We start from the raw sequence: 23,195 nt of genomic DNA, 5'->3' as shown, positions 1-23,195 counted from the left end.
CGAGGGACCCCGTGGTCAGTCCATGACTTACAAGGATGGTAGGATCGTTGTGACCAGAGATGTTGAAAAGAGTCTCTTAGTTGTGACTAATCTCAAAGGGAAGGAAGCTATAGGCACATAAAAATAAGGTGGATTGGGGTGTTATGCAGCAGAGGACAGCTATCACTTTGGACAGAATTTTTGAGAGACAAAAGCAGTCGACATTGGACGTACAAAAATTTCAAATACAAAGGTAGAAGACTGGGTTTGGGATCAAACTTCAAAAACACTTCATGAAGCAAAGCAGTTTGAATTTATATCTGTAAGCAGTAAGGAATCCTTCAAGGAATTTCAGAAAACAGGTGACATCTATTTATTCACACACACACAAGAAAAGTTGCCACAGAACGTCAGTCTTGTCACAGGAGAAGTTTACTATATGCAAGGCATTCTTCAAAGTGCTTTGAGAGTATTAACCCATTCAGTCCTCCTAAGAGCTCAATGGAGGGGATGAATAGAAAGATCTAGATTCTCTTACCTGCCATCACCTCATGCAGTCCACTTGCTATTCTTGGAACAGGCAGAACAGGATTCTACCTCAGAATCTTCCTCTCTTTTCCTTCGGCTCCTGTTGTATCTGTGCTCCAGGTATCTGTGCAATTTTCTTCAGACTTCTGCTCATCGTGGAGACCACCTTTAATCATCCTTTGTAAAAGAGTACAGTTCACCACACCCCAACCCTCCTACACTTCCCCTCTTTATCTAGTTTATTTTTCTTCAATCAATTACCGTTACATACCATTGAATTTGTATTGCATCATAGCACTCTATCACAACAAGTATAAATTTTGTTTCGTTTTTCCACAATACACCTCCAGCTTCTGGAATAGTGTTTTAAGGAGTAAGTGTTCAATTAATATTTTTACACAAATGAGGACATTAATAAGTGGGCACATGATTTTAAGAATGTGGCTGCAGGAAGAGAAATCAGGAGATTAACTTCTTCTAGGTGTTGGGTAATGTGAACTTCCTGTGAGAATGGAAAGGAATTAAATTGTTTCTTTGGGAGACCATCCTAGAGAGATCAAACCTGAATGGATATGTTTGCAGCTGGATGAGAGAGAGATGAGCCAAGGTTCAATTCTAAGAGCCAGATTTGGGACAATGCTTATCTATCTTCCTTGGCCTCAACTGCCTAGCTGAACTTTGACTTCTTCCCTTATACACCTTCTGGAATTATTTTCCACCAAGATCACGACTGGCCCAAAAGACCAAAACTTGGTCTCACCGCACAGATCACTGGGCTTTAGAGATACAGGTCCATTTCTACTGTCTTTGGAAAAGACATGGGACACTAGTCTCACTGATATGATTAGTGGTATCTCTTCTCTCTATACCAGACCGGCAGTAGGAGACAATGTTACAGAAACACAGAGATAACTAATGTCCGTGGTGATAATAGGATCCCCAGACAGTAAAGACCAGTATGTAGCACTAAACTACCAGAAAGCAGGCAGAGACGATCTAACTAAAAGAACATAAATCTTTTATTCTCCCATCTTCTCTAGTATTTACTCGAATGCTTTACTATTTTCCTGCCATCCCAGTTATACTACAATAAGGAATTTACTGCCACATTTCTAATTGCTAATGTGTTATCTTATATTTTCTATCTAATAGGGTGATTCTCCATAACTATGGAGAATCTTTCCAATCTTTCCAATTGTCATGCCTGGTGTGAATTTCCTATACAAGAAAACTGAAAAATGGAATGTGAAGTGCTAAACATATCATGCATAAATTCCCAAACTACTCATCTATCTGTTTTTAGATATCCTTTTCTGTTATATTGGGTGTTTTTTTTTTTTTTTTCGGTTCTACTATCACGACAGCTAGTGTCATGGTAAGGAATTCATTTTTATGGGAGAGACTATCTTCTCTCACTCTCTACACTTTGATATTTCTTGCTTCAGCTATGTAAGGTTAACAGAATTTAATATATCTGAATTAGGAGGTGTAGAATTCATGAAGCCATAGACAGCACAGTATGACAGCTGAGAACTCTGAGAATACCAGAGATTTCTGAGCTTAAATGACCATTTAAATGTATACATCACAACATATTGATGATAGACCAGATAATCTTGGAGGTTGACCCAGAACTTCCCCTCTTATTTCCCCTGTTGTCACAGCAATGAAGGGGACAGAGGTGGAAGCAGATTGAACAAGGGGTTAAGAGGAAAATGCTGGATTATATTTTGGCTCCATATGAAACCCTTGTATGTATTCATTCAATTCATCAACATTTACTGATTACCCATGATGTAGCAAGCATGTTCCAGGTGCTTTGGATACATCAGTGAGCAAATCAGTTAAAAGGAAAAAAAAAAAAAACATAACCATTGATGTGATTAAATCCTCAACATCACAGCCATGAAAATATTTGGGGCTCCATGTATGTTGAATGTGTCAGTCCTCGTGTCAGCATTCACAAAACCTCTTCTGAAAATATGATCAACCTCCTAAGAAACAGGACAACTAACTTCACCAACAATCACATGAGCTTGTTTGCGGCCTAGTCAAATTGCTGCATTGGATAAACATTGCATCACAGGTCCTCCTGTTACGACATCTAAAATATGCCCACTCCTCTTCCCTGAAAACCCATTATTTTTCTTTATACACTTAAGAGTCTATAAATAAATTTGACATTGTACATTTATCATTCCATGAACCATCAGAAGAAACAACCCATAAGTGTGACCCTAATGTGGAAGAAAGCAAGAGACTGAGTTTAAAACTCGATAAAAGTATTTTCCGGTCCTTCCTAGATCTAGCCAGCCTACAAATCCACAGGCACTAATGCAAATAGCCATAGTGTGCAAGTGATTTTTCTGAGAAGAGTGCCAGCCTCAAAGAAGAAGGGTCTCATGAAACACATGAGAGAGTTGAAGTCTAATCATGGACCATTTAGTGAGAAAACTTGCTATTTTCAGGACATCAAAGGACAAAAAACAACAACAAAAAACGGGCGGGTGGGGGGGGATAAGATGGCGGAGTACTAGCAGGACCCTAGGCTTGCCTTATCCTTCAAACACAGGGAGATAAATATCAAATCATTCCGAATACCCAAGAAATTGATCTGAGGTCTCAGAGAAAACTTCAAAAAAGCAAAAACAAAAGAGTTTCCTCATAGGAAGATGCAAGATGCTGTAACATTAAAAAGAAAAATAGAGCCAATGATTTGGGCTATTTGTGGAGGACTCAGTTTAGAAGTGAGATAGTTCCTCAAAAGTCAAGGGCAAAAAAAAAAAAAAAAAAACAAAGAAAATCAAGGGCAATCTACATCATCTCTCATACACCAATCTCATGAGAAAGATCAGAAAGGGAAAGGATGGGAACAGAGGGAAAAGAGGCAGAGAAAAGGGAACAAAAGAAAGGAGAAAAGAACAAATGTTGCTTGAGGAGACGAATGGCCATGGCTGGCCTTTGAAGAGTGGAAGAAAGGACAGACAACTTTAGTTTCAAATTCCCACGTAAGAGCAGAGTAGGCTGCTAGTACCACGGCAGCTAGAGCAGTGGAAATAAAAGTCGTCAGGAATACACTCGACTGTGACCTAGAAGCACTTGCACGCAGAGTAATCCTGGCGCGTGATCCTTCCCAGAGGAGTGATGAGGGTCCTCCGACAGCTTGGGTGCAAAAGACATCAAAGGCACACACTTTCCCTTGTAACATGAATAAGGCCTGAGGATCTAATGGAAAACATGGTGACTGTGGTTGACAACACTGTATTGTATGAAGTGAAATGTGCCAAGAGAGTAGAACTGAAAGGTTCTCGCCACCCCCAAAAGGCAACTATGTGAGGTGAGGGATGTGCGATTTAACTCGATGGGGAGAATCCCGTCACAGGGTACACGTATATCAAACCTTCCTTATTACATTCGTTGCAATTTAAATATCTTACAATTATATTTGTCAATATGCCTCAATAAAGCTGGAAAAAATTTAAAAGAGGTAAGACATCAATGAGCAGAAAAAGAATGAGATGAAGTTGATATGGAAAGACGTATGACCTTAAACCACACTTGGGTCCAGGTTGTTAAGAAAGATGATAATTAGGACTTAAAGTAACTATGTGCCTTATATTTGTTTTGTTCACTCGCTCACTTAACATGTTTTCTTGAGAACTTCCTATGTGTTAGGTGCTCTTATATGTATCATCGATTAATCTGTGTGCAAACCACACATGACATTGGCCTCCTTGCAATTTTCCATCTAAGGCTTCAATGTATTGTTGTTAAAGGGTTATAGTTTCATTACACTTTTTTTGCACTCAGTTATTTTTAACAAAGATGTGTGAGACTATAAGATACTGAGTTGTAAAGTCTCGCATTTGATATATTGAATCAAGGAATGGAAATGGAGAACAAGTCCCTAGAAAGGAAAACTGGAAAAATGGGTGGTATCATTGCCAGGAAATTCTTTTTTTCTTTTTTTCCCAGTGTATAAAAAGATGGCATTCATAGGAGTTGGACATATTGTGTACAATCGCAGAACTTTAGAGAAAAAAGTAATATAAATGACATTGAGTCTATTGCCCTCAGTTTACAAAGTAAGACATTGAGAACCAGAAATGGTATAGAATTTATCCTCTTTTCATCCTTTTTTTCTTTTTGAAATGCCAGAGAAATTTATTTTAAATGGCACGGTTTTAGTCTAAAAGTTATTTCGATCTGAAAGAGAACTCCAGCATGTCATGATCCTGTACACTCTGAAATAAGAATGATTAAAGTGTAACTACCAATTAATATCCAGGCACACGCAAATTGAAGACTGTCGCATTACTAGGTTGTACACGGGAAACGAACCCAACACTGCACATTAACTTTTAATCCTCTTTCTAATGGGAAGAGTCAAGGTTCAAACTGACAACTCCTTAAGTCTAGTCCACCTCTTTCTTAGTACACGTTTTGCAATTCCACCTGAACATTGGTAAAAGCACCGTCCGAATTCCCTCCCCAGCGGAAAATTCTTCCTAACAAATGTCCCCCTAAATGCCTCTTTTACATCCGTCTTCCTCAGGCAGTAAAGGAGCAGACTCAACGTGGGCATCCATGTGGAATAGAATGCAAAATCGAATTTATTAGCGTACTGAGATGAACTTGAACGAGGAAGTATGCAAAGGAAGGAAAGTGTCCCATGTGTGATGGCCAGAGCAGCCAAGCACGAGGAGCAGGTAGGGAAAACTTGCTGCCTGCATTTAGCGGATTGGATATTCAGAAGGTTTGAAGGATAAAAATGCAGGAGGCCGGGATGATGAGGGCACACAGGATTCCTATGAATCCAGCCATAATGGAAAGAACCAACTTACTCTTCTGGGTAGCAGCACCTGCCAGGGAGGGAAAAGGGGGAATGTCACAGAAAAGGTGGTTGACCACATTTGGACCACAGAAGCCTAGGCAAAAGTGAAGGTCTCATGGACAATGGCACTTTGAGGACCCGTGGCACAGGGCCCCGCCACCAGCTGCACACGGGCCCTTTGGCACATGATGACTGTACGCGGCAAGGGTTTGCAGATGGCTGTGTACCGGTCACATGCTTGGCGGCCATGAGGAAACAGGCTAGTCACTACAGGCTGACCAAAAACCACATCAGTACAGCACAGCTCACAAAGGAGATGACTTTTCTCTCCCGAAAGGGATCACACCACATCGACGGAGCAGCGGAAGAAGAGGAGCATACGCCCACAAAGGACAACGTTTCAAGGAGAAACTACATGGGTTTCTGGAGTCAGGAATCCATCCACATCAGGGTGACCATCCCCGAGTTCCCACCCCGCGTGACAACATAAAGAACACTAAGCAGAATAAATGCCAGCAAAGACCACCCCTAGGCGTACACTTTTTAAAGTACAGAAAATCAGAAATAAAGAAAACAATCTTCAAAGAAGGCAGAATCAGAAAGACACATCACCTACAGAGGAACAAAGGATCACAGTTGATCTCTCAGAAACCGCCCCTCCTAAAAGTCAGTGGCCTTGTACTGGGCGCCAAATTTACAAATCGGGAGACTTCAGTGAGTGGAGGCCTTAACTGACAGGCAATTTCCCCCTGATACTGGGACTAACTGGCGATTCTTTACAAAATAGGCACAACCGCTTAACGACTTCCGGGGTGAACAAACGAACGGCAAAATGCACCTGCCCTTGAATTTCTGTCCCTGCCGTCTAGGAAGAATCAGTCGGGAACATTTCCTACTAATAAAAACAAAACAAAAATCTATTTTAAGAGGCACTGGGTTACAGCTATAAAGTCTAAGGGAAAAGGAGATGGTGCTGTAAGAGGACAATACACGGGCTCTAAGTGACACTGTCTCTAATCCTCCCTTAGGGTGAGTCCCCAGTGGAGGTAACACTGAAACAGTATATGAAAAGCAAGTAGTTAATCCATGTGAATATGGCAGGAAGAGAATTGTAGGCAGACTACATGAGCAGATCAGAACAGCAATAACCAGAGCTAGAGGAAGACAGTTGGTTTGAATATATTTGCATACACTTAGACAAGGACCTTACGGCAATTCAGGAAATTTATAATTATCACTTGCCTCCTGCTGTTCTCCTCCCAATCCCCGTTCAATAGCACCTGCATCACGAATGTTTACCGAGCAATTAGGACCAAAGAAAACACTTCAGCTCTCCTACTAGGCAATGCATATCTCAATAGGTGACAGATCTGACGCCTGTCATATAATGAAGACGCAGGATAGAGTCATTTTAAGGCAAAGTGTGACTGGGAAGAAAGTGTTGATCTCTCTAGATGAAAATACATTTCCCTTTGGCTCACCTAAGCCCAAGTTTTATCAAGTCTTAGTAAAATGCAGACATCAGGTCGGACTGCGGCCCCGCCCACCAACTCCAGTTATACACCACAGCACGGGGGAAGTGCCCTGCGGGTCCTCACCACTCCAGGGACTGTCCAAAATGACCAAACGGAAGAATTCCCCTCAGAAGAATCTCCAGGAAATAACAACAGCTAATGAACTGATCAAAAAGGATTTAAATAATATAACAGAAAGTGAATTTAGAATAATAGTCATAAAATTAATCGCTGGGCTTGAAAACAGTATACAGGACAGCAGAGAATCTCTTGCCACAGAGATCAAGGGACTAAGGAACAGTCACGAGGAGCTGAAAAACGCTTTAAATGAAATGCAAAACAAAATGGAAACCACGACGGCTCGGATTGAAGAGGCAGAGGAGAGAATAGGTGAACTAGAAGATAAAGTTATGGAGAAAGAGGAAGCTGAAAGAAAGAGAGATAAAAAAATCCAGGAGTATGAGGGGAAAATTAGAGAACTAAGTGATACACTAAAAAGAAATAATATACGCATAATTGGTATTCCAGAGGAGGAAGAGAGAGGGAAAGGTGCTGAAGGGGTACTTGAAGAAATTATAGCTGAGAACTTCCCTGAACTGGGGAAGGAAAAAGGCATTGAAATCCAAGAGGCACAGAGAACTCCCTTCAGACGTAACTTGAATCGGTCTTCTGCACGACATATCATAGTGAAACTGGCAAAATACAAGGATAAAGAGAAAATTCTGAAAGCAGCAAGGGATAAACATGCCCTCACATATAAAGGGAGACCTATAAGACTCGTGACTGATCTCTCCTTTGAAACTTGGCAGGCCAGAAAGGCTTGGCACGATATCTTCAGTGTGTTAAACAGAAAAAATATGCAGCCGAGAATCCTTTATCCAGCAAGTCTGTCATTTAGAATAGAAGGAGAGATAAAGGTCTTCCCAAACAAACAAAAACTGAAGGAATTTGTCACCACGAAACCAGCCCTACAAGAGATCCTAAGGGGGATCCTGTGAGACAAAGTACCAGAGACATCACTACAAGCATAAAACATACAGACATCACAATGACTCTAAACCCGTATCTTTCTATAATAACACTGAATGTAAATGGATTAAATGCGCCAACCAAAAGACATAGGGTATCAGAATGGATAAAAAAACAAGACCCATCCATTTGCTGTCTACAAGAGACTCATTTTAGGTCTGAGGACACCTTTAGATTGAGAGTGAGGGGATGGAGAACTATTTATCATGCTACTGGAAGCCAAAAGAAAGCTGGAGTAGCCATACTTATATCAGACAAACTAGACTTTAAATTAAAGGCTGTAACAAGAGATGAAGAAGGGCATTATATAATAATTACAGGGTCTATCCATCAGGAAGAGCTAACAATTATAAATGTCTATGCGCCAAATACCGGAGCCCCCAGATATATAAAACAGTTACTCATAAACATAAGCAACCTTATTGATAAGAATGTGGTCATTGCAGGGGACTTTAACACACCACTTACAGAAATGGATAGATCATCTAGACACACAGTCAATAAAGAAACAAGGGCCCTGAATGATACATTGGATCAGATGGACTTGACAGATATATTTAGAACTCTGCATCCCAAAGCAACAGAATATACTTTCTTCTCGAGTGCACATGGAACATTCTCCAAGATAGATCATATACTGGGTCACAAAACAGCCCTTCATAAGTTTACAAGAATTGAAATTATACCATGCATACTTTCAGACCACAATGCTATGAAGCTTGAAATCAACCACAGGAAAAAGTCTGGAAAACCTCCAAAAGCATGGAGGTTAAAGAACACCCTACTCACGAATGAGTGGGTCAACCAGGCAATTAGAGAAGAAATTAAAAAATATATGGAAACAAACGAAAATGAAAATACAACAATCCAAATGCTTTGGGACGCAGCGAAGGCAGTCCTGAGAGGAAAATACATTGCAATCCAGGCCTATCTCAAGAAACAAGAAAAATCCCAAATACAAAATCTAACAGCACACCTAAAGGAAATAGAGGCAGAACAGCAAAGGCAGCCTAAACCCAGCAGAAGAAGAGAAATCATAAAGATCAGAGCAGAAATAAACAATATAGAATCTAAAAAAACTGTAGAGCAGATCAACGAAACCAAGAGTTGGTTTTTTGAAAAAATAAACAAAATTGACAAACCTCTAGCCAGGCTTCTCAAAAAGAAAAGGGAGATGACCCAAATAGATAAAATCATGAATGAAAATGGAATGATTACAACCAATCCCTCAGAGATACAAACAATTATCAGGGAATACTATGAAAAATTATATGCCAACAAATTGGACAACCTGGAAGAAATGGACAAATTCCTAAACACCCACACTCTTCCAAAACTCAATCAGGAGGAAATAGAAAGCTTGAACAGACCCATAACCAGCGAAGAAATTGAATCGGTTATCAAAAATCTCCCAACAAATAAGAGTCCAGGACCAGATGGCTTCCCAGGGGAGTTCTACCAGACGTTTAAAGCAGAGATAATACCTATCCTTCTCAAGCTATTCCAAGAAATAGAGAGGGAAGGAAAACTTCCAGACTCATTCTATGAAGCCAGTATTACTTTGATTCCTAAACCAGACAGAGACCCAGTAAAAAAAGAGAACTACAGGCCAATATCCCTGATGAATATGGATGCAAAAATTCTCAATAAGATACTAACAAATCGAATTCAACAGCATATAAAAAGAATTATTCACCATGATCAAGTGGGATTCATTCCTGGGATGCAGGGCTGGTTCAACATTCGCAAATCGATCAACGTGATACATCACATTAACAAAAAAAAAAGAAAAGAACCATATGATCCTGTCAATCGATGCAGAAAAGGCCTTTGACAAAATCCAGCACCCTTTCTTAATAAAAACCCTTGAGAAAGTCGGGATAGAAGGAACATACTTAAAGATCATAAAAGCCATTTATGAAAATCCCACAGCTAACATCATCCTCAATGGGGAAAAACTGAGAGCTTTTTCCCTGAGATCAGGAACACGACAGGGATGCCCACTCTCACCGCTGCTGTTTAATATAGTGCTGGAAGTTCTAGCATCAGCAATCAGACAACAAAAGGAAATCAAAGGCATCCAAATTGGCAAAGATGAAGTCAAGCTTTCGCTTTTTGCAGATGACATGATATTATACATGGAAAATCCGATAGACTCCACCAAAAGTCTGCTGGAACTGATACATGAATTCAGCAAAGTTGCCGGATACAAAATCAATGTACAGAAATCAGTGGCATTCTTATACACTAACAATGAAGCAACAGAAAGACAAATAAAGAAACTGATCCCATTCACAATTGCACCAAGAAGCATAAAATACCTAGGAATAAATCTAACCAAAGATGTAAAAGATCTGTATGCTGAAAACTATAGAAAGCTTATGCAGGTAATTGAAGAAGATATAAAGAAATGGAAAGACATTCCCTGCTCATGGATTGGAAGAATAAATATTGTCAAAATGTCAATACTACCCAAAGCTATCTACACATTCAATGCAATCCCAATCAAAATTGCACCAGCATTCTTCTCGAAACTAGAACAAGCAATCCTAAAATTCATATGGAACCACAAAAGGCCCCGAATAGCCAAAGTAATTTTGAAGAAGAAGACCAAAGCAGGAGGCATCACAATCCCAGACTTTAGCCTCTACTACAAAGCTGTCATCATCAAGACAGCATGGTATTGGCATAAAAACAGACACATAGACCAATGGAATCGAATAGAAACCCCAGAACTAGACCCACAAACGTATGGCCAACTCATTTTTGACAAAGCAGGAAAGAACATCCAATGGAAAAAAGACAGTCTCTTTAACAAATGGTGCTGGGAGAACTGGACAGCAACATGCAGAAGGTTGAAACTAGACCACTTTCTCACACCATTCACAAAAATAAACTCAAGATGGATAAAGGACCTGAATGTGAGACAGGAAACCATCAAAACCTTAGAGGAGAAAGCAGGAAAAGACCTCTCTGACCTCAGCCGTAGCAATCTCTTACTCGGCACATCCCCAAAGGCAAGGGAATTAAAAGCAAAAGTGAATTACTGGGACCTTATGAAGATAAAAAGCTTCTGCACAGCAAAGGAAACAACCAACAAAACTAAAAGGCAACCAACGGAATGGGAAAAGATATTTGCAAATGACACATCGGACAAAGGGCTAGTATCCAAAATCTATAAAGAGCTCATCAAACTCCACACCCGAAAAACAAATAACCCAGTGAAGAAATGGGCAGAAAACATGAATAGACACTTCTCTGAAGAAGACATCCGGATGGCCAACAGGCACATGAAAAGATGTTCAACGTCGCTCCTCATCAGGGAAATACAAATCAAAACCACACTCAGATACCACCTCACGCCAGTCAGAGTGGCCAAAATGAAGAAATCAGGAGACTATAGATGCTGGAGAGGATGTGGAGAGACGGGAACCCTCTTGCACTGTTGGTGGGAATGCAAATTGGTGCAGCCGCTCTGGAAAGCAGTGTGGAGGTTCCTCAAAAAATTAAAAATAGACCTACCCTATGACCCAGCAATAGCACTGCTAGGAATTTATCCAAGGGATACAGGAGTACTGATGCATAGGGGCACTTGTACCCCAATGTTTATAGCAGCACTCTCAACAATCGCCAAATTATGGAAAGAGCCTAAATGTCCATCAACTGATGAATGGATAAAGAAATTGTGGTTTATATACACAATGGAATACTACGTGGCAATGAGAAAGAATGAAATATGGCCTTTTGTAGCAACGTGGATGGAACTGGAGAGTGTGATGCTAAGTGAAATAAGCCATACAGAGAAAGACAGATACCATATGGTTTCACTCTTATGTGGATCCTGAGAAACGTAACAGAAACCCATGGGGGAGGGGAAGGGAAAAAAAAAAAAAAGAGGTTAGAGTGGGAGAGAGCCAAAGCATAAGAGACTGTTAAAAACTGAGAACAAACTGAGGGTTGATGGGGGGTGGGAGGGAGGGCAGGGTGGGTGATGGGTATTGAGGAGGGCACCTTTTGGGATGAGCACTGGGTGTTGTATGGAAACCAATTTGACAGTAAATTTCATATATTAAAAAATAAAAAAAAAAAAAAGAAAAAAAAAATAAACACTCAAAATCTTTAATAAAAAAAAAAAAAAGTCTTAGTAAAATGGTGCTGGGAAATGTCACAAAACTGGCAACTAACAAATTATAATTTTTTAAATGTTTATTTATTTTTGAGAGCGACAGAGACAGAATGTGAGTGGGTTGGGGCAGAGAGAGGGAGGCACAGAATCGGAAGCAGGCTCCAGGCTCCGAGCTGTCAGCACAGAGCCTGACGCAGGGCTCCATCTCACGAGCTGTGAGATCATGACCTGAGCCGAAGTCGGACGCTCAACCGACCCAGCCACCCCAGTGCCCCCAACAACTAACAAAGTTACTCATTCATAATCTGGGACCTAGCTCTCTTACATTTGGAAATCTGTGCTACAGAAATATAAATCTCAGATACACATGTGGCAACGTCATTTGTAGGGAGAATAAAAGGAAACCAGCTGAAGGGGTATCACTAGGAGAAGCATACATTCTTTGTATGAAATGCTGTGCTACATAAACTATAAAATTTACCTGAATATTAGTAATTAATTCACTTAGTAGTTTACTTTTCAAATTGCATCATTTGCATTGTGTCATTTTGAATTCAGCATTTTTTTTATCATTTCAAAGTGTTTAATAAAGAGAAAACATACCACCTTGTATAAAAATGACAGATTCTGGGGTGAAGGGTGAGGGATGAGGGGAGATACAGGTCCTCAGAGGAAAAAGTGACATGGGAGCAGAGAGTTGCTAAGAATCTCTCGCTTTTACTTAGTTTTTGACAAAGATTTCAATCACCAGTAGGTAAAAGTGTTTCATTAAACCAGAGAGTGTTAGGATGGAGAAATAGCTTTACCAGAAGTCATTGAGTCCATCTGCCTAAATCTATTTACTTATGGCTATTTTCATTCATTCACTTATTCATTCATTCAGTTTTGACACAGATGGCAGCTTTTCAAGAGTAAATTTTAGTTATGAAATTGAGCATATTTGTTGCAAAACAAGTCCGACAACTCAGACAAGCATGAAGCACCCCCACTCTCTGTGGCTCCTTTCAATGTCATGTTACTAAAGTAACCAATGTTAACAGCGTGGCCAGTGACTTTGCACAATTCTCTCTATGATCATGTCCATAGGCACACACCAATGTCTTTTACACATGAGGTAGGTTTTACGCCCCCCCCCCCCCTTGTTCACCTTTGTTTACATGTTGGGGGGTTGGTCAACGAGAAGATCTGACCTCTGGTTGAACTGTGATCTGGACCCTGGCAACTGGAGGCTCCTCTCCCAGACCCTGTCCTTGGAACGTGCATTCTGCCTGCTTTCTCGGCTCCCAAAAGCTGCCCCAAGGACACAGCCTTGAGACAGTGATGTGTTCTTGGACGCTCTGGACGGCATGTGTGACTGCCTCTATCTAATCTTTCAAGTTTCGGCGGGAGGCAGAAGGGCTATGGTCTTACTGCTGCGCCCAGGACAACCTCACAAGTAAGTTCTCTTGTCTGGTCAACCTGCTCCCTACCATTCCGGAGCGGCCTGCTTCTCTCTTTGGTCTCTCCCTGCCTTTGGTGATGGGGCCGGTTGTGGATTTCAGCGGAAGCTCCCCAGGAAGTTGCAAACCCACACAAACTGTGATCGGTTCTACAGATTAAGGTTTGACCTGATTTTTTTTCTCATCTATCAATGATTGTATCAGGACGTTTCCTCCGAACCAAAACATTAATATTTAATTTACTTTTTTTAATAATTAGCCACCCAACACTTCAAGGAGAGAATGTATGTTTCTCCTGATGATACAAATTGAGGTTGTTTCCTTTCTTTCCCCCCTACAAATGATGTTGCAGCATTTATATCTGGTGTTGATATTGCGACAGCACAGATTTCCAAATGTAAGAGAGCCAGGTCAACGAGTATGTGAATTTTAACCGAAATCATCAAATTACTTTCTGAAAATGTAGCTGTTCTATACTTAGCCACTGTCGCTAAGTGTAATGTCGTGGTCAACATTCGTTGGCAACCTTACCAGCATTGCACAAATCGTTGTGATGTCTGCTAACGTGACAAATGAAAAAGAAACACTGTCTTGTCATTGTGATTTCATTTTTCCCAGCCATTGTGAAGTTCAGCAATTTTTAGTATATTTATATTTTTGGCCATTCCCATTTCCTGCTGTACCCATTGCTCATCCAGCCATTTATTGGTCCATGTCTCTACTGTGTGTCATACACACGTACATTTGGGTTCAGGACTTTCTCATCGGGACATTACCTTATTGTCAGTCACCTATTTTGCAAAAGCCCTCTCACTTTCCATTGTTCAACAGAACAAGGTGTATGAACCTTTATTAATGAACACTGTTGACCTTTCTCTTACAACATTTGCTCTTCTAATCTGGAATAAATGTCCTCCCACATATGAGACTATATAAATGTTCCTCTGTACTTTCTGTTGGCATATAGTACATTTGTACCTTTAATATATCTGTAAATTATTTTGTATTCCCCTTCACTTTATGGAAGGGGAATGGAGAAGACTGATGAAAAAAAATATACGTAGTCTATAAGCAACCTGGTAAGTACTCAGGAATAAAGGGAACTTGTAGTTCTCAGCCCAGTGTTCTTTTACATGTTATAAACCAATGTCTAAGGTACAACACGACAGAGTTCTAATTACCAAAACTGCTGGAGAAGTTTTCCTTTCAAACTTCGTCCCAAATGTATATCTTACCTCCTTATTCCCCAAGCTGTAGACGAGGGGGTTCAACATGGGCATCACCACAGTATACAACAGAGAAATCACTTTATTGATATCCAGGGAGGGACTTGAGCCAGGTCGAACAGAGATAAAGAAAAGAGTCCCATACAGGATGGAGACAACTACCAGGTGAGAGGAGCAGGTGGGCAAAGCGTTCTGCCTCCTATGAGCAGTCTGGATCTTCCAGATGGCCACCAGGATGCAAACATGGGAGACCATCATGATCAGGCCACTGAGGATTCCTGTAGATCCAGCCAAAAAGAAAAATGTAAGTTGAGTCACGGAAGTGTCTGCACATGTAAGAGAAAGCAGAAGGGAAATATCACAGAAAAAATGATTGATGATATTTGGACCACACGAGGGTAAGCAAAAAGTCAATGTCGTATAGGTCATGCTGCTTAGAAGAGCCATGCCATAAGGCCCTACAACCAGCTGCACAGAGACCCTCTGGGACATAATGAGGGCATGCAACAAGGGCTTACCGATGGCCAAATACCAGTCATGTGCCATGGACGTCAGGAAGAAACATTCAGATACCACAAAGAAACCAGAGAACCACATCTGTGTGGTACAACCCTGAGAGAGCTGACTTTTTTCTATGCAAAGATATCACACAGCATCTTGGGGGCGATGGAAGAGGAACAATACCTAAAAGGATGAGGGGCTAACAAACATACATAGTCTTTGACTGGTCAGTTGTAACCTGTGTAAGAAATTTAAAAGTACATTTTATTTTTACAATGTTAGTTAGCATACACAAAATTGCTTCTTTAAAAAAATTTTTAATGTTTATTTATTTTGAGAGAGAGAGAGACAGAACTTTTAGGGGAGGAGGAGAGCTGGATGGGGAACAGAGAACCTGAAGCAGACTCCTGCTTCCGCACAGAGCCTGACACGGGGCTTGAAACCACAAACCATAAGATCCTGACCTGAGCTGAAGTCAGTCGCTCAGCTGACTGAGCCACCCAGGCGCCCCATATTCATCATAGCTTCTTCAATGTATTACAAGTGTTTTTCAATCTGTAAAGGAGGCAGTTAGGAAAACAGCACTGGACTGGCAACGGTATTCCTGAGGAATAGTTCCTGTCCCTTGGGACACCGTGCAAACTTGGGCGATTTATACTTGATCTTTTTGGATTCGGCACCCTCTGCCATCCAAAGAGCAGTCTAAGTATCAAATCTAAATTTCCCATGGGTTCTAAAATTGTATTTGAAACGAGAATAAGTATCTGTATTTCAACTTTATCACATGATAGAATAACAATGCATACCTAGGAATACCGCAACCAGTGAGATTGTAAGAAATGATGAAAAATTCAGACCCTGATAATAGACATTTGGGACCGGCTAAACAGAACAGAAATAAAGCCCTTTCAGTTCCTGTTTTGATGCAGAGGATAGTGCCATTCAGATGAAATGAGGACAACATTCATATCTGTGTATATTAATCTCTTCCCTTATAAAAGGTACAAAGAGAAATGTCAACAAATGTCGGTAGCATTATTTACAAGGGGGAGTTCCATGGAAACACATAATAGTCATTCTTATGTTTATAAAGGACAGGCCTGAAAATGAGAGATTCGATACATTTACTCTTTAACTATCATGAATACAGGAATGGCAGAAAGAAATAGGAACAGAGGATTCATGTTTGGGATTAAATGAAGTGAAGAAATTTCCAGATCATGTAATTCATATAATCATATCATATAATACAAAAAATGAAATATAATGGTTTGGAAGGCACTGAGATGCCCTTCCTTTGAGATTAATTAATCTATCAAATATTGTATAGGAACTTCCCATGGAAATCAAAAGAAAACTAAGTAGCCACTCTAGTCTCAACTGACGTGATCATTAGCGGCAATGTTACCATACATTTCCATGAATATATGAATATATTTTGTTCATTGAAATAAAATTATTTCCCCTAATTCCCTGTAATGTTTATAAACCTATTTAAGGCATAAATTCTGACAGGTGATCTCTATTTTATTAACACAATGTGTGAAATGCTTACCATTTTTATTGTTACAAAATTTTTAAGTATTTTTCTGACTCATCAACTGAGTAAAAACACACCAAGCTGTTTAAAATGCCAGTAAGAAACACAAGGTGTCGGATTATCCGTAAGAAAGAGTCCAGATTCATATGTTTGTTACCAGGTCAAACAATTTCCTATATTAAAAAAAGTATTCACACTTTGAAGATACAGTGATTAAGATGTGAACCCTGAAATGCTACCGTGACAAAACAATCGTTAATATAATGTTTGTGCCCCCTGAGTTTATCATTACTTGAGAATTATCTGTGGAATGCATTTTCCCCAGGGCAATTGCTTATTAATGGCAGCACTAAAATCAATCGCAGGAAATAGTGCCTGGGCATAAAAAGAAAGCCCACTTTTCAAAGCAGTGCTTGATAAATCCAAGACGACATATGCCGCACCATTTCAGAGAAAGCTCCCTTCTTCACTGAGAGCTGAAGTGGTTGGAAAAACACTGCTTTCGTTTCATGCCTAACACAGTTCAAAATCTACGTGCAATGGCAGGCAGTGGTTGTGGACATTTGTGGACCTACCAGGGGAGGGCGTTTGGTGAGGGGAACGTGCTTCCATCCTTCCATTGCTCAGCACGCAAACAGGAATAAGACTCCGCCTCCCCTGTAAGGGGGACGATTTCTATGACCTTTGCATTTCTACATTCGGTGACCCGAGAATTTACCTGGACGGTGAAGTATCAGAAAGAGAGAAGAAGATCCGGCTTAAAATCGGGATCAAAACCTCAGTTATTTAGTGACCTGAAGAGCTGGACTAAACCAAAGACCACTCTCTCTGGGGTACTGGGACAATGAGTTTATGTTCCCACAGATCAGGTTCATTCCGAAGTCTTGCTAGTGTATTTCAAAACTTGCTTTTAATCAATATGGGGGATACTCATTTCTTTAAGTTCATAGTACCCCTGGCTGAGTTCAAGGTAAATCAAAGCACAGACTTTTCAAAGAAGGAGATGTCATTGTGCACGAAAATGGTTGGGAAATATTTCATGGGCAGATTGGTTTGGAAAGGTGGACAAGTTTGAGATGACCTGAAATTGAGAGGAAAGACATTTCAGGTAGAACTAAGGAGATGAACAGAGGCAGGGAGGCAGGAACATTCAACTTGATTGGAATAAAGCTTCATGAAGGAGAAGAGAAAATATCACATTGAGGGAATAGTGGCATAGGCAGAATAATGGTCTCCAGTGATGTCCACCTCTTAACCCCAGGGACCGGTGATCATGTCACCTTGCATGGTAAAAAGTGACTTTACCCATGTTATTAACTTAAGGACCTTGGAATGAGGAGATTATCTGTGAGCCCTTCTCAGGAGATGTAAGTAAGGAACATGGGCAGATATGCAACTCTGAGGGTTTTGAAGATGAAGGAAGGGGCCATCAGCTAAGAAATGTGGGCACGGTTTAATAGCTGGAGAAAGCGGGAAACATTTTCCTCTAGAGATTCCAGGAAGCAATGCAATCCTGCCAACACCTGATTGTAGTCCGGTGAGACCCATGTAGGACTCCTTAGCCTGCAGAGCATTAAATCAATACATTGTGTATACAACATTATGTTGTTTTAGCCACTGAACTTGTGGTAATTTGTCAGGACAGCATTGAGAAACTAAAACACATAGGTTGGATGACCTCAGTCACCACTTTCTCTCAAAAACCTTCTATGATCCCCTAAAAGGGTTATGATCTCCCACCTCTGAAACTGCCATAACATTTCCCCAGTAGCTCGTCTCCAGTGTCATCTGACTTTTAGAGTCAAGGACATGGTCTTACAATGGTCTATATCCTATGAAGTCCTGATGTCAGAGAGTTGCAGAGAAGACATATTCTGTAAGCATTTTTGAGCGACGTGTAAATTAAAGCAAAAATATTTCACAATCCATAATAATTTGAATGTAGCATTTAAATTATATCATACACTTTGCTTAAAGGAGGTAGAATAGGGGCACGTGCGTGGTTCAGTCAGTTAAACATCTGATTCTTGATTCCAGCTCAGGTCATGACCTCAGGGTTTGTGGGTTCATGCCCTGCATCAGGCTCTGTGCTAACTGTGGAGCCTGTTTGAGATTCTCCCTCTTTCGCTGCCCCTCCTCAGGTCTCTCTCTTTCCCTCTATCTCTCTCTCTGAAAATAAATAAATGAACTTAATTTTTTTAATCAAGTAGTATAAAGCCATTTTGCCCCATTTTTCCACTTGAAACCAACCAAAACTGGTAAGGAAACGGACAATAACAACAAGAAAAGATAAAGAAAATGACACTTTATGAAACTTCAAGAGAAGGAAATGATATGATATGAAAAATATGATAAAGCAAATTCTATTATAGGAAAATGCTTCACTTTGACATTGAGAAAAATTTTCCCTCTGAAGAATGTAAACACTAAAAAAAAAGATATAATTGCTTAATATAAAGGCTAGCTAACTGGCTGACTAGAGGTGGTCGTCAAGAGGATGTAGCTACCCATTGACTGTCTAGCTGGACCTGGGCAATCAGAGGCTCTGAGGCCCCCACCCACGGTCCTTGGAGTGTACACTCTGCCCACCTGTCCAGAGCGGGAGCTGTTTTCAAGGAGGCAGCCTCAAGGGAGTAATGTGTTGTTGAGACGATCTGGATGGCGTATGTGACTGAACCCAGTGAAGGCCCCTATATAAACGTTTAAGGGGGCGCCTGGGAGGCTCTGTTGGTTAAGTGTCCAACTCTTGATTTTAGCTCAGGTCATGATCTCATGGTTCCTGGGTTTGAGCCCCGCATCCGGCCCTGCACTGACCACATGGAGCCCACTTGAGATCTTCTGCCTTCCTCTCTCTTTCTCTAACCCTCCACTGCTCATGCTCTCTCTCTATCTCTCTCAAAAAATTAATAAACTTTAAAAGATTCCGGCAGGCAGGTGTGGAGAGATGCTCATCATGCTGCTGTCCCAAAGAAGCATTATCTGGAAGTTTTCTTCTTTGTTAAACTTGCCACCTGCCATACGATGTGGGCTGCCTCTTTCCTCAGTCTCTCCTGCCCTCTGACTACAGCGGCCAGTTTTAGATGTTACCTAGGTAATTCCCAAGTTTAGGAACCAACAATTGGTGAGCCAGCTAGGAGACCTAAGAATGGAGTCTCGGGAAAGAGGCACTGGGAGGGAAATCTCAAGTTGGCCCGTGACCTCTGTATGGGGAGGGGTGGCCTGTGTGTAGATGCTGGTGGACCGCCGCTTGAGTGCAGAGATGCCCCCAGATGCCAGCTGCTTCGATGCCCCTGTTTGTGGGACTGCTGCAAAGTACGAAAGAAGTGGCTGCATGGTGGGCTGGCCTCTGCTGTGGGAAGCCTGCCTAGTCACCTACGCACAGCTAGAGACTGACGCTTGCGTTAGAAAGTTAGAAGAGCTGAGGTTAGAGAAGAAAGGGCAGGTGTCCACCCTCTGCTGTCTTCAGGGCTGGCAGCTGAGGTGTGCTTACGTAGAACTAAAACTTAATTTTCCTTCATCTGCTAAGCCATGAAGGTTTCTTGGACTATTGCTCTATCTTGATAAGATTGTGAGAGTTTTTCTTTCTCTTCTAAGTAATCTGTGCTTTATCAGAATTATTTCCTGTGCTTTCTGTTGTCTCTCTCAAGTGTTTGATTACTTAAGAATCCATCTTTACTAGACTTACAGGAAAAAACTAAGAGACTATCAGAAAAATACTGTCCTCAATGTTTTATTAGTGAAAGTAAGAGATACAAACATAAATATGTTTCAATGTTTGTATACATCTTAGGTGAAAAGGACGGTCCTCAGGTTCAAGTATACAAATTGGTACAAGAACTGTCTACTGGTTAATTTTGTTTCTAATCACATCTCAAAAGTAAGCAGTTAGTGGCAATCGTGTGTGGATGTTTTATTAGTCCATCAAAGGCTTTGGAGAATGGTCAGTGTCCTCCATGTTTATTATATGTGATTACTTCCAGGGTAATCAACAGACTAACTCTTGGTTAATTATGTGTTATCCCTCATCAGAGGATTCTATACTGTCTTTGCTTTATTGCTAGTTCACAAAACAGAGGAAAATTGACTAAAATCTTAGATCAGCATTGATAGGGCAATTTCACTTAAAATTATTGAGAATATTTCTATAACATGTTCCATTAGCCAAACTTATAGCCCTGATAAAAGTGTAAAGGTAGAGCACAGGCAAGACCCAATGCAGAAAGATCATGTGAACATCGCAAACGCATTTTGTTTTATTTTTATTTTTTAAAGTTTACTTATTTGAGAGAGAGAGAGAGAGAGCGAGCAGGGAAGGGACAGAGAGAGAGGGAGACACAGAATCTGAGGCAGGCTCCACGCTCCAAGCTGTCAGCACAGGGCCCGACTCGGGGCTTGAACTCACAGGCTGGGAGATCATGACCTGAGCCGAAGTCGGATGCTTAACTGATTGAGCCACCCGGGCACCCTGCAAATGCATTTTAAACAATTGCCTTCAATCCTTCGGATGTGCTTTCTTGGTTGAGACTAGGAATGATAAGTGGGGGGACTAAAGAGACGTGTCACAGTCTACCAATGATACTATTTCGTGGGTTCCTTACCACTGTAATCCCATATTTTATAGTGCCTAGAGTGTAAATGCCTCTGTGTATCTGCTAACTACTAACTCAAGGGATAAGTGCAATCATCCCAGACAATCACAATACTAAACCTTAGCTATCCTGCAAAATTCGTAGCTTCCAAATGTTCCCGCAACCTCTTATCCCTAAATGCACTTGAGCAGCCAATAACTGTTACCCTGAGATTCCATCTTCCTGTTCGTACCTTCTGTCCCATGACTAAGATGACTCATTTCCTCCTACTTTCCAAGAATTTGCACAGGGAACAATTCTTAGAAGAAAATTAAGTTTCGAATGACCATCCCCAATCAGCCTTAAAATCGTTCAGCTACTTGCTCCCCACAGAACACTCATGTTAAGCTACTCCCCACATTTTAGCACTCTTAATACATGCTTGATTAAAGACTTTGGGTTGATATTTTCTTTCTTTCAGTGTAGGATTTACCTTAAAGAGTTGTAAATATAAAATGTTAGCAAACATTTTAGCAGAGAACAGGCTTCATAGCAGTTCCTCCATAAACGGTAGTAATACTGATGCTTCCAATAATTAAAAACATTTGTAGCTGATTTCATCGGAGGATGACGATGACGATGATGACGATGACGATGATGACGATGACGATGATGATGATGACGATGACGATGATGATGAAGCCTAGGAAAGGAAACCGCCAATAATTGGGAGCGACTTGGAACAATCACAGTGGAACAGTAAACTTTTTGAGGCTAGAGCAAACCCAACAGTAGGGCACATTGCCAGCAGTAAACTGAAATGCAAACAGCAAATTACTCTGATGCTTAAATTATTGTTTTCCTTGGTGATACCACACAGTGTTGCAGGTTTCAGGCCGTTGTTTCTTTACTGATACACATCTCCGTGTTGCCTGCCGGCATTTTCGAAAGGGAATTTTATAGACTTCTTGTTAGAGATTTCTGTCTCAAGCCTCTAGAAACAAGCCAGGTCCTTTCCTGCCACGTAAGCCTCTGCCATTAGGATACAAGTAATAACAGAGCATTTTTTACCGTCACAGTTAGAAGAAGGCCGAAAAATTTGTAGTCTTACCCTTTGACACTGAAATGGGAGATGAAATGAGGTCACATATGTCTAGGGGTTTTTAAATGGAGCCAGGAGGCCAGAAAGGAGATGGGCCTTTTGTGCGTCCTCATCAGTGAAACCATCAACTTTTGGATGGGGCTAAACCACAAATATTCCAAGGATTCAGCCCAAACACCTGCAACTTGCTACACTAGGAAACTTTGCTTAGTGATAGCCTTAGCAACAAATTATATTCAGTTTCGTTTTCTGCCTCCAACACCAATCAAAATTCTTTGTAAACAACAAATACAAGCCATCTCTTATGTCTTCATAACCTCTTGACTTTTGTTCTCTGAGAGGACACAGTTTGGGCTGCTACCCAAATCTGTGTCCCCCAAATTGCAGTTCTGAGACCCCCAAATATAATGCTTGGTTTTATTTTAGCTTTGCCTCTTTCCTTGGTCAACGCCAAGTTTTTAGAGTTAAATAAAAGACTTCTACATCTTTGAAAAATGCCTGTATTCAATGAGTGGATTTACTTTTTAAAGTGCCCAGGGAAACAGTGTGTGAAACTTCAAACCACGGAAAGGCCAACCTTGCTTTGACTTGGTCTGTGGGACTGCAGCAAAGTATTTGGGCAGAGTCCTCTTCTCTGCCCAGGGAAGCAGGCTTGGCAGAGAAGAGATCAGTGGCAATGAATTCCTTGCATTTGTAAAGGAAGATGCTTGTGAAGTTTATTCTTAAGCCATGCCACTTGAGATCCAGATCTCTTTTTTGTTGTTTAATGTTTTTAATTTTTATATTTTATTATTTTCATTTTTCATTAT

The 23,195-nt window shown here is 40.8% G+C and overlaps 1 protein-coding gene across 1 annotated transcript; it reads right to left on the bottom strand.

Annotated features, from left to right (window-relative positions):
• Positions 1-287: 287 nt before the first annotated feature.
• Positions 288-22,945, bottom strand: LOC131487852 (olfactory receptor 5G29-like). Its single transcript, XM_058688999.1, has 4 exons — positions 21,778-22,945; positions 15,194-15,375; positions 14,685-14,953; positions 288-684 (listed from the first exon to the last, which is right to left on the bottom strand). Exons 2-4 carry the CDS (start codon positions 15,270-15,272, stop codon positions 676-678), a joined length of 357 nt encoding a protein of 118 aa, XP_058544982.1. The 5' UTR covers positions 15,273-15,375; positions 21,778-22,945; the 3' UTR covers positions 288-675.
• Between the last annotated feature and the right edge of the window lie 250 nt (positions 22,946-23,195).

The sequence above is a fragment of the Neofelis nebulosa genome, chromosome 10 (assembly GCF_028018385.1).
Source record: "Neofelis nebulosa isolate mNeoNeb1 chromosome 10, mNeoNeb1.pri, whole genome shotgun sequence".
Lineage (NCBI taxonomy): Eukaryota > Metazoa > Chordata > Mammalia > Carnivora > Felidae > Neofelis > Neofelis nebulosa.
Note: the sequence above shows the minus strand (reverse complement) of the source record. Positions and strands in the feature narration are given on the sequence as shown.

Excerpts from the sequence above, each read along its gene's own strand:
- LOC131487852 (XM_058688999.1), bottom strand. The coding sequence starts at position 15,272 with ATGTGGTTCTCTGGTTTCTTTGTGGTATCTGAATGTTTCTTCCTGACG. Across the intron at positions 14,954-15,193 it reads TGACTGGTATTTGGCCATCG|GAATCCTCAGTGGCCTGATC; the intron begins GTAAGCCCTTGT and ends CTGGATCTACAG.